Source organism: Engraulis encrasicolus, chromosome 8 (assembly GCF_034702125.1).
Source record: "Engraulis encrasicolus isolate BLACKSEA-1 chromosome 8, IST_EnEncr_1.0, whole genome shotgun sequence".
Lineage (NCBI taxonomy): Eukaryota > Metazoa > Chordata > Actinopteri > Clupeiformes > Engraulidae > Engraulis > Engraulis encrasicolus.
This window is the reverse complement of record NC_085864.1, coordinates 5241328-5254026: the sequence shown is the minus strand read 5'-3', so window position 1 is coordinate 5254026 and position 12699 is coordinate 5241328. Positions and strand designations below refer to the sequence as shown.

The window sequence follows — 12699 nt, the reverse complement described above, 5'->3', positions numbered from 1 at the left end:
TCGTTTTTTTTTTTTTTTTTGCATGGGGTCACCAAAAATTTGAGATGTCAAAATGGTGTCCCGGGCCAAAAAAAAAGGTTGGGAACCACTGCTATAAAGCCCTGAGCCTGAAGGAGCTATAGCAGGGTTCTTTTGGAGAAGTGAAACGGTCCTGTTGGTCAAGGTAGCTGTGTACCAGAGCTATACTGTAGCTATGCATGTACTGTACCTGTAATGTACTTGTTGGGGTTTGATCTGAATCTATCGTCCACCAAAATGAGAGCGCCCCAATCGTTACGGTGACGGATACACCTGCAGAGTGAGGGGAAAAGAGGAGAGATGTTAAACAGCCAGAAATCTGACAAATAATCTGACAAATGTTTCACATTTATTTTACCATTCTTTTGCAAACCTTAAATGCTAGTCTTTCATGTTGCACAATTTCATGCACCATGCCAAAAATCTCTCAAGCCAGTATTAGCAGTGTGATATACCGGTACGAATAGAAAGCACTTGAAGTTCTGCCATTATCATCTATCAACGATCACGCACAGAGAGTAAAAATTTGAATCTCGCATTGGAAACAAAAAGGATAATAATTACTAGGGCTGGGTTCAAAAGATCGAATCGCGATCCAATATCGATTCACGTTCGAAAAGTGTGATATCGATTCACAACTTTGTGGATCGATCTTTTGTCGATGATTATAGGTGCTGCTATTTTCTCAACCACATCCTGTAGCTTTATTCCACATTCATGTAGAGTACATGCACAAATACACACGGCCTGTTCAAGTAAATAGTGCCAGTGTTTTTCCACCTTTCTCTCTCATACCAAGTTTCCCACTTCTTCCTCTCATACCAAGGTATTTCATGTTTGTGTGGGTATCAAAGGTTGAGATATTTAGGTTTTTATAGCCGGTCTTAGAATTTCAGGCATAAATGGGTTTAAGTGACAACTCAGCAATTGACATTGGATCAAATCGAATCAGATCATGGATCGAATTGGATTGTGACCTTCTGGATTGGAATTGAATCGATGCAGGAAATTTGGATCGATTCCCAGCCCTAATAATTACTTCAGGAAAAAAGATGGGGACAAAACCAAAGTCTTCAAGGAAATACCTGTAGGTGTCAACTACAACATGTACTGAACAGGTTGTTCAAGAAACAAAAGTGGTTCTTCCAGGGAACATAAATTCTGGCATAGAAATGTAAGTATATATATAAAAAAAGTCTCACGCCTGGTAAAACTCACTCTGTGAACAAAGAAAACACATGGATGCACACCCACACACCCATACCCTTGCTCAGACGCACACAGACTCATACTAAAACTTGCGCGCACATACACACACAAACACACACCCACACACACACAATACGCACCTTCCCAGGGCCTGGTTGAGGGCTCGGTAGGCCTGTATCTCATACCATCGGCTGCCAGTCAACAGACCTCTGGCTTTGCAGTGATGATCGTTATACTTCATCTTCAACTCCACCTAGCAACACACACACACACATTAAACAAAGTGTGACTTCAAAGCCGCTCAAGAAGTGGTGCATGACAGTGTAAAAACAAACAAGGCGCACACACACACACACACACACACACACACACACACACACACACACACACACACACACACACACACACACACACACACACACACACACACTACACACACACTACACACACACTACACACACACTACACACAAGTGCTTCTTCATTCCATGCCGGTGAGTGTGGTGCTACGGGCTGTGAACTGCTGTATCAACACAGGTGGTGATCAAAAGGCTGAGCGTGCCGACCAGAGCTGGGAACACAACTAGATAAGTAGACACTTGGGGAAAACTGCCAGAGAAGGAGATACAAGTGTGTGTATTCTAAGACTTAGTTTCAAGATGTCAGCATGTCTCTGTCAAAGCAAGCACTCTGTGTGTGTGTGTGTGTGTGTGTGTGTGTGTGTGTGTGTGTGTGTGTGTGTGTGTGTGTGTGTGTGTGTGTGTGTGTGTGTGCAATGGGGACTTGCTGTACCTATAACCTTGTGACAGGTGTACTTGTTCTTTTGTATGTATGTGAGTGCAAATGTGGCAAAGACATTAGCTTTGACTGTGTGTGTGTGTGTGTGTGTGTGTGTGCGCGTGTGCGTGTGTGCATATGTGTCTATTATAAAAAAAACGTCTTTTTTTTTTGGATGGATGGAGAAAGGGTCAGATTTTGCAAAGGTGGCACACCACACCACAGGGTGCACCTGAGAAAGTGTTTACCCTCACCTGCCCCTTCCGTGAGTGATCCAGTTTGAAAGGTGTGTACGTGATTGTGCCTGCATGTGTGATGTGTGTGTGTGTGTGTGTGTGTGTGTGTGTGTGTGTGTGTGTGTGTGTGTGTGTGTGTGTGTGTGTGTGTGTGTGTGTGTGTGTGTGTGTGTGTGTGTGTGCATGCATAGGAGTGTGTGTGAGTCTGCGTGCGTAGGTGTATGTGCGTGCTTGAGTGCTTGTGAACGTGTGCCCAAGCTAGGGGAAGGCGAGACAGGGAGAGGGAGGGAGGGAGAGAGAGGGAGTGAGAGTGAGAGAGAGATGGTGCACAGGGTGCAGCCCCCTCCCCCACCTCCCCTCTAAAAACCTGTGTTCCATCTGCCACCCAAAATGCCAAGGAGGAGGCAGCCATCCATCATTTTTTCCCCCTTTGCCAGTCGCTTCGCTTCATTTTAGTGGCTAACCTTTCGGGAGACTGACAGCCCCAAAAGTTCAGCAGAGCCTCGTCCCGCCGGGATGGGTACGGGGTGCGTGTGTGTGTGTGCGTGTGTGCGTGTGTGTGTGTGTGTGTGTGCGTGTGTGGCTGGGGAGACCTACCCAGAAGCTACTAACCACTTCTGACAGGTGCCATGTGGCCCAGACACACACACACACACACACACACACACAGACGCACGCACACGCAGGCACGCACACGCAGGCACGCACAAACAGAGAAAAGGGGAAATAACACACCTGTCATTGAGACATGGCAGGTACAGCGTGTCCCCTTAACACAGCCACACGACTGTCTTTAAAGATGTTAGCATGTCTTTATCAAACAGACAGACACACAATTGTGTAGCAGCAGTGCCTATGAGCGCAACATGCTATTTTTTTCTGTAAAATGAAAAAAAAGTATGTGTATATGTGTGTCTATGAGGGTGTGTGTGTGTGTGTGTGTGCGCGTGTGTGTGAGAGAGAGTATCTTGTGAGTGAGTGAGCTTGAGACAGCAGCCGTCTGTGGCACTGACACCAGAGGGGTTAGAGGCCATTCGCTACCAGATCCAGCCGTCAGAGCGAAAGGCCAGGCCCCCTCAGGCCAACACACACACACACACACACCCCGGCCCCTTCTAACACATACACACACATACTCTCTCGCGCACACGTCCCCTCCTCTTATACACAGACATGCAAGCGCACACGCACAGAGTCAATTTCAGTGTTGGTCAAATCACTCGGCCACTCTGCGTGGCGGCACCATGCGACATGACAGCGAGCATATGTGGAAAAGCCAACACTGCCTCGCAGCCACCCGGCCCCTAAACGCACATACACACACACTGGACGGACGCAATGGATTAGTTCAAATGTCACTAGATATGGCTGCCACCCTTCACCTCACCTCACCCATCCATGACACTCCATCCCACAGCCCCTCGCTCTCTCCTCTCCTCCTGTCGTCTATCCCTTTATCACTTATTCTCTCTCTCTCTCTCTCTCTCTCTCTCTCTCTCTCTCTCTCTCTCTCTCTCTCTCTCTCTCTCTCTCTCTCATCCACCCGTTCCCATCTCTCTTACTCTCTTCTACCAGAAAAAAAAGAGAAACGTCTGGCCTGGCCTGGGGGCAACATTTACGGCTGAGTGGCACTGTGGAAATGTGGGTTTACGTGTGTGTGTGTGTGTGTGTGTGTGTGTGTGTGTGTGTGTGTGTGTGTGTGTGTGTGTGTGTGTGTGTGTGTGTGTGTGTGTGTGTGTGTGTGTGTGTGTGTGTGTGTGTGTGTGTGTGCCTTGGCTGGCTACCTTTTTTGGTGCAGTGGCTGGAAATCTGCCACTATAAAGCATTGACACCAGTGCCAACTACAGTCTCCAAAGTCTTCACATGCAATCTTACAAAAGCATAGCCCACCATCTGAAATGCATTCATGTTCTCCATTGCAGAAAACTCCATTTGTGCCAATAATAAAGACACGCAATAGGTAGTTTGTGTCATTTCCCTGCCTGCACTTTTTTGGCGCAATGGCAATTACGGTAATCCGTTTTCTTGTAGGCTATTTATTTTAAATTAAAATATGACCGAATTATTGTAGGCCTGTTCTCCAGCAAGCTCAGGAAGCCTAAGAACACAAATGCACAAACATCTGCTAAACTTGCATATTATTGAGAACACAGATAGACAGGCCAACATTTAAGCGCAACCTTGTTTTGATACTTTACACACAGGTTGACATCAGGCACTGGTATGATGGTATAATGTGATACAACACATTAACCACAATATGTTTGCACATTACCATCCTAGATGCAGTCAAGACAATCCACATTTCACTCGTCAATTAATGCCTTTAGGAAAAAACAAACAAACAAAAACCAAACAAACAAAAGAAACAAACAAACAAACAAACAAACAAAAAAACGACCCAACAAACTTTGGGATAAAAGCATCATGCGTGGCCTTTAAATGCCAGACAGGCGGATCGTAGGATTCCTTAGTCTCTAAGGTTAGCCACACACACACACACGCACACACACACAGAGTTGGGTAGCATGTCATTTGGCAAGCAGATTGTTCTCATCATCCCGTGTCCCCCCAGTGCCTTTAAGGGTCTTCATCATCTCTACTCCCATGCTTTTTATGTTGCATCCTGAAAGCCTTTTCTGACCCAGAAATATGCAGACCTACAGACTAGCACAAACATACTGTATATACACACACCTGAGTGTATGACGTTTTTTTTATTTTCTTACTCAGACAATATAAAATGTCAGCTAATGCCCACAACTTAATTAGCAATTTAATGATTAATTTACTGCAATGAATATTCTTAGAAGTTTCTTAGACAATCCCCTAAAAAAAAAAAAATACCCTGACATGTGCTACCTCTAAGACGTCAATGACCCACCAACAGACGAGCAGAGAGAAAGACACAGAAAACCCTATATATACATTTTTTTTAAAAAAGTGAGTTAAACTGGGAGAGAATTTCGTGCCCCCCCTGCTCTTCCTGCTCTTCTATTTTAAGTTCACCTTTGATGTCAGTTGTTGAAATGCGTGTGTAGGGATAAGTGCATATGTGTATGGGGTGTGTGCTTGTGCATGTGCGTGTGTGTGTGTGTGTGTGTGTGTGTGTGTGTGTGTGTGTGTGTGTGTGTGTGTGTGTGTGTGTAGGGGACAGTGACCTGTCTGTGGCAGTCATTAGTGTCAGTGGCCTGGGTGTCCTCTGTGCTAATGGGGTCGTGTCACTGACCTGAGCTGTGTCCTCTGGGGCTCAACAACACGCCTCCTCAACCCACAACACTGCACTGCACTCACTGACTGGCATCTCCCGCGCTCTCTCTCTCACACACACGCGCGCAAGCTCTCTCGTGCACACACAACACACACACACACCTCTTCACCTCACAACACTGCTCTGCACTCACTGACTGTCATCTCTCTCACTTACACACACACACAGCAAAGGATGCACACCCGTAAGACAGAAGATGCAACACATGTACACACACACACACACACACACACACACACACACACACACACACACACACACACACACACACACACACACACACACACACACACACACACACACACACACACACACACACACACACACACACACACACACACACACACCTTCCAGGAAGAGATGCATTTACAGAGGCAACAGTCAACCCTCAAGGCACCTGCTCTATGTGGACAGGCAACCTTTGTGACCTCGGGGTCAACAGGAGAGTGCAAGACAAAGCAAGACTGAAGACGAGAGAGAAAGAGAGGGAGAGAGAGAGAGAAAGAGAAAGAGAAAGAGAAAGAGAGAGAGAGAGAGAGAGAGAGAGAGAGAGAGAGAGAGAGAGAGAGAGAGAGAGAGAGAGAGAATACAGGACTTTGAATCCAGAGATGACCCATGCAATGGCCTGACAGACCCATTCACCATCAGTGCTCGGATGGATGGAGGAGGGGGAAGAAACCAGTCCCCAGAGGATCAGAGCTGCCATGTCACACAGTTTCCTGTTGGGGTGAAGGTGGTGGCAGATCAGGGGCGATGGAGGAAGAGGAAAAGGAGGAAGAGGTGGAAGAATAGGAGGAGGAGGGGGAAGAGGAGAGAGGAGGAAGAGGTGAAGGAGGATGAGGCAAAGGAGGAAGAGGAGGAGGAAGAGAAGGAGGAGAGGAGAGGAAGAGGTGGAGGAGGAGGAGGAGGAAGAGGAGGAATAGGTGGTGGAGGAGGTTGAGAAGGAGGTGGTGGAGGAGGAGAGGGAAGAGGTGGAGGAGGAGGGAAACAAGGGGGTAGAGGGAGGGTGGGGATGGATGGTTTTTTTTTTGCTCCGGTGGGAAACGTCAATCATTTGGACAACTTGTCCCCATGGTGACAGAGCCACTTCTAAACGCACTCTGACAGCAAGTGCAGGAGTGAGGGGGTGAGAAGGTAAGGGCACGAGGGGTGGGTGGTGGGAGGCTAGGGTATTGGGGAAATTAGTGAAAAGGTCAGACTTACATGGTTAGGACAGGTGGAATGCGGGCAAATCACAGTGAAATTTACTTCTGGCCATAAACTGTCCCCCACCCCCGTAAATTCAAGTGCTTAGGTGTGCTTAGATGTGCGTGTGTGCACGCACAAATCAGTCAGCAAACTTTCTAAGGCACTACTACTTAATCATGGCCTTTCTATGTTCTTCTGCTTACCTGGAGGTCTTTGATGTTGGGGAAGGGGATTCCGATGGTGACCACAGCTCTGGCGTTGTCATCGGTGAAATCCAGGCCCTCACTCACCTTCCCTCTGCACACAGCCATCAACAGCGCCCCATCTGCAGGGTACAAGAAGCAGCCGCAATCTTCACTTGTCAGACAGATCACAAATTACAAATAAGAGTCATAACAATCTATTGGACAAAGGCCTCATTTACATGAAACGTTTAATTCAGAATAGACTCAATTTAATCCTAAATAAAACTCAATTCCGCTTTGAAAACATCATGTTAACACTTCACAATTCGGAATTGAATGAAAGTGCAATGGAAACTCAACTATTTAATTATTAATTCTACTAGAATAGCAGAGTAGAGTAGGGTAAAGCAGACAAACGTAATTGTCTAGTAATAGTAATAGTCTACTACGAGCCACTTGTGTCTGACCTTGCTGCCCACTGTGCCTGATAGCATCGTAGTAGGTCTGCAGCAGCTCGTCAAAGTCCCCCTTCCCTCCTCCACGCGGCTCTGTGATCACAGTCTTGCGCTCCTGCAGCTTCTCCCACAGCCCAGTGTTGATCCAACGGTCACGCAACTTGTCCAGCATCTATACAGCACACACACACACACACACACACACACACACACACACACACACACACACACACACACACACACACACACACACACACACACACACACACACACACACACACACACACACACACACACACACACACACACACACACACACACACAATCATCATCACACACTTATACACGGCACGGACCTATGTATAATTCTAGTGTTAAATTAAAACAGTGTACTGGTTGGATTTATTGTAAGGCACCATGTCTGGGATCTGTTTCCCTTGCCTATATGAAACACAAAGACATTGTCGAGAGTTGTTAGTGGTCAATATGCCATCGGACACGGACTACTTCAGGGCAGATTTGTAGATCGACCACTAACTCAGCTGAATTGTATAGGTTTAAGTGTGTGTGTAATGTATATCAATACTATACAATGCAATCCCTTGCCAAAACAGTGTTATTCGTGTTGTTCTGCCTTTGTAGACAGGTAGAAAAAGGTGGTAGTTCTATACCAAGAAGTGAGAACAAATGCGCCTTTGCTGTGGGCTACATTTTAATCCATCAAAGGGATCGGTCAAAAGGGCAAACAACAAGACAGTACAGAGTGCTGGAGTGGAGCCTGAGGTTCACATTCTGGTAAAAGCACTCTCCTCCACCTCCACCATCCACCTCCACATGTCTCGCCTCCCACCCCGTCTCCCATGGGCTGCTTGTCAACTGCCGGACCAATGTTTGCGCCTTCAAAACTAGAGCCCCATGATAGAGGGGAGAGGGGGAAAAAAAATCACTGCTTGGCTGCACGCCGTGGCTGTCGGTGCAAAACCCCGAAAAAGTCAGGCACTCTCCGGGGAGAGGCATTGATCTAAAAGCCCTTCTCTCCTCTGCTCTGCTCTTCTCTCGCCTCGCGCGCTGAAGCTGGAGGCCAACCGAGACTTTCTGTGTCTCTCTGCCTTGCGTATTTTCAACTTGAATAACCAGAACTCTCTCTCGCCCAGTGCCAGCCGAGCCAACACTGAGCATCATCTCCACTGACTCGGAAACGTGTCGGAGAGGGTCAGGCAGAAGTTCTCTTGTAGTCAGCGGAAAAAAAGTTCTTGCAGTTTTTTGATGTGTGTGTGTGTGTGTGTGTGTGTGTGTGTGTGTGTGTGTGTGTGTGTGTGTGTACCTGTGTACCCATTGAAAGGGTAGGTAGTAAGGACAAATCAAACTCTGCAGTTGTAGGAAAATCGCAGTACAATTCCTGTCCTTGTTCATTACAAGATCTAAAAACAGGAGTACCGTACAATGATGATCACTAAGATAATCACTTCACTGTCTGATATAAGCCAGAGATCTCATTTCAACTTTTTTTTCCTAACATGAGAGTTCTGTCAGCTTCGGCCTGAGTAGAATTAGCAGGGTGATGTTTCGCAGGGTGATGCTTTGCAGAGCAAAGAGGAGGTTTGTACCACCCAACGTTACCATCACACACTTCACTGATCAGTTAAAACAATGACAGTAAAATATACTTTCAACATAATACGGTGGGAGGGATGGGGATGGGTTGTGTTGATGTGGCTGGGGTGGGTTAGGTAGTTTTCACAAAATTGTTATTACTTTACATATTTCATCTATGATTCATTACAGAATGACAGTAACCACATTTTGTGTCAACAATACACAACAATACATACTTTCCATTTTGTACATGCTTACATACTTTGAATTAAAGAAAGTAAAGTTCTGAACTGCAACAGGTAGCTCTCTTGATGAATATGGAAAAGAACAGCACGAAGGGACCAAAGACCTGCCTGGACTGCACATGAACACAACACAACACAACACAACACAACACAACACAACACAACACAACACAACACAACACAACACAACACAACACAACACAACACAACACAACACAGAGAGCAGCCAAAAGGTAGTGTGGTGACAGCCACTTTAACACGATACAGAGTTGGAGCTTCAGAGGAGGAGGTAGGAGGTTGAGCTTGTGCGTGCGTGCGTGCATGCGTGAATATATAAACACCATTCTGTGCAGGATGGTGGAAATGTTTTGAGTGTGTGCGTGCGTGTGTTTGTGTGTGTGCATGAATATGTGTAAGTGTGTGTGTGCACACAGCACGCAAAGGTGACTGCCTGTGCTGGGGAAATGAAGCGAGGGCCGATTTCATCAGGTCGTTGCCAGCAGGAGCAGAGGAGCAGGGATGCGCACATCAATAAAACATGTCACTTCTCCATCTCTCCCTCTCTCTTTCTCTCTCTCTCTCTCTCTTTCCAGGGAGCCATAACACTCGCATCAACATGGGTCCCCTCGTTTGTCTGCATTCAGGGGGACTTATGGGGGGATGGAGGGGGATTGGTGGGCAGGGATATGGGGGGATGTTTGTTCCACAATTGCTCTTCAATCCAATACAAACCGGGTGTGAATAATTTACGTGGTGTACCTTTGCTAGGGGCTTTTTCTGTCCTGGGGAGGATTAGACTAAACGTGGCGAGGAGGACAAGTTGGAGAAGAAGAACAAGGAAAAATGTGAAGGGCAAGAGAGAGGGGAGAATGCAGAAGAAAAAAAAGTGAAAAACAACGAAGGCAACCGAAAGGAAAATAAACAAACAACGAAACAAAACAATCACAATAGAATAATCTCCCAGACAGACAATGTCTACGACAAGACAACAGTTTTTTTGTACGATAGTCCCCCCATACAACCGTCTTGAGTAGTTTCAAGTCTTAAATATTTTAAAATTCAGTAAAATAATGGCAAAAATGAATGAAAGAAGACACCTACTACGTGCTTGGATTTTGGAATAGTAGTGGTGCTTCTGGTTTTATAGAGGTGGGGGGAAAAGCTGCAGTGTGAAAAAAAGAAGGCATCATGTGAAGTTTTCCTTCATCGAAAGTATTACCACAATGTTTCGTTGACTATGAGGACATACAAACTTGATGTGCTGCTGCTCTGTCTGCCAGAAATAAAGGCTTAGATTACATTTGTGAGTTTAAGTATAGATTACAGTTACATGCACCACAATGAATCAACAAAAAAGTATCTGAGTGCTCCAGTCGCACCTGGCCTAACGTTTCTGAAGTGGAACAGCTTGCTTCCATTACATTTATGTGATTTGACTACTTTGTTCCTGCATATGTAAAGTTGCATTCAGATGTGTTACCAAAATATTAATGGCAGCTAGTTGCACAAGTAGGGACACATGTGTGCACATGGTCTCTTGCAACTACCATTATATAGTGAGTACATGCTGATGAAATTTCAATTTGGCTGGCAGAAAAGACCAACTTAAATACCAATTTGACGCATTAGTGAGTGTGTGTTCGGCTTGTAAGATTTCATCTCTGTTTTGGCTAGTGGTACATGCATGCACACAAGCTTTCATTCAGAAAGTGTTACCAAAACATAGCAGACAGTTTATATACACAGTTCCACAAGTAATAGGAGTTACACATGTTTCCTTGTCTTGGCTGACAGACAGACGTGATGTGCTGGGGCCCTCAGGAGAACAGCCCGTGTCCAGAGGCACGTCAGTTGTGTAGCAGGCTACATCACTTCAGCACAGCAGGGTGGCAGGGGTTATTAATTTCACCTCAGAGTGGCGCATAAGTAACCGGATCATAACTCCCGGACCGCGTAACCCGATAATAAAACACCAGGACCCTTAAAAGACGGGGACACATGCGAGGGGTGGAGAGGAGAGAGGAGGGGGTTGACTAGAGGGGCACAAAGGCTCCCTGTGTAGCCGTGTTGTTTATAGTCCCCGCGCTGTAATTTGTAGAGCCTTATAGAGAAGGCGAGATGAGTGGAAGACGCTGGGTTAAGAGGAACAAAGCGTGTGTGTGTGTTAGTTTGAGTCTGTATATGTGTACAAACTGTGCATGTGTGCGTTAGCTAGCTAGATAGAGAGAGAGAGAGAGAGAGAGAGAGAGAGAGAGAGAGAGAGAGAGAGAGAGAGAGAGAGAGAGAGAGAGAGAGAGAGAGAGTGAGTGTGCGCCCATGTATGTTTGTGTGTGTCTGTGTGTGTCTGTGTGTGTCTGTGTGTGTGTCTATGTGTGTGTCTATGTGTGTGTGTAGAGGAGTGTGGAAGGGGGGCCTGGAAATCCAATCCAATGCCACTCCGGGAGACCCTTTGGCACTGAGCGAGCAAGGGAACAAGCAAGTGAGAGAGAGAGAGAGAGAGAGAGAGAGAGAGAGAGAGAGAGAGAGAGAGAGAGAGAGAGAGAGAGAGAGAGAGAGAGAGAGAGAGAGAGAGAGAGAGAGAGAGAGAGAGAGAGAGAGAGAGTACACGAGTGATAGAGGGGCGAGCGCAGGGACTGGGATATGGGAATGGGCCTAATGCTTTTATCTGGCGGGGCCCGGGCAGGGCAAACATCACTCTCTGTCCACCGCTGATGCAGCCATTTAATTACGCGCACATTTTCCCTATCCTTTATCTTGACAGAGCTGAGCTTCTTCTTCTCCCCAATCCCCCTTCACTGCCCGTCCCATCCCTGCTCGCTCTCTTCAAAAAGGGGGAATGGGGGTGGGGACGGGATTTGTAGTTTATTTGGCAGGGACAATGCAGTGCACATTATTACAAAAATGACATGGCAGGGCCATGGCAAAACTTGCAGATGTGATTACATAGGAGGTTTATGGCCAAGTGGCTAGGTTTGCAATCCTGATCAGGCTACCTACTCTAACAAAACATCACATAGAACATACAGTGCCTGTTCCCCTTCCTGCAACGTATATCCAACAGACTAATGGAAAGTTGGTTCGCGATGCAAACCAAAACACACTTGGTTTTTATATGTGAACCCTTATGACAACATAGACATCAGCAGGTTCACTCGGGTAAGCACATATCAGGCATAGTAAAGTAGACAACCTGGTATGAACGTGAGTGGTCGGTAAGCACTTTGGTTACCAAATGCCCATAGCTCCAAACACAAATTTGCCAACCAATACACAGGCACAATCTTGTTTTCACTAAAAGTAAAATCAGCAAAACATGAGGGAAAGGGAATAGTCCGGAAGAAGGCTCCTTACAAGTAATTGGAAAATAATAGATGCCCGTGTATGAGCATCACATTTGTGTATGAGACATACAGTGTATGCACACAAGACAAATTTGCATCCCAAATGGCTGGAAGGCTGCAGTCAAAAACTTTTTGACCGTCAGTGCCAACTGGAGCAATCACTTCGTCGAAGTGGCTTT

The 12699-nt window shown here is 46.3% G+C and overlaps 1 protein-coding gene across 1 annotated transcript in view; it reads right to left on the bottom strand.

Annotated features, from left to right (window-relative positions):
• Positions 1-12699, bottom strand: part of brip1 (BRCA1 interacting helicase 1) — a 63538-nt gene that overhangs the window by 14599 nt on the left and 36240 nt on the right. The window contains exons 15-18 of the mRNA XM_063204863.1: positions 7351-7510; positions 6902-7023; positions 1368-1480; positions 209-291 (exon numbers count right to left, since the gene is read on the bottom strand). Of these exons, the coding sequence (XP_063060933.1) occupies positions 209-291; positions 1368-1480; positions 6902-7023; positions 7351-7510 (478 nt within the window). The remainder of the gene's footprint in view (positions 1-208; positions 292-1367; positions 1481-6901; positions 7024-7350; positions 7511-12699) is intronic.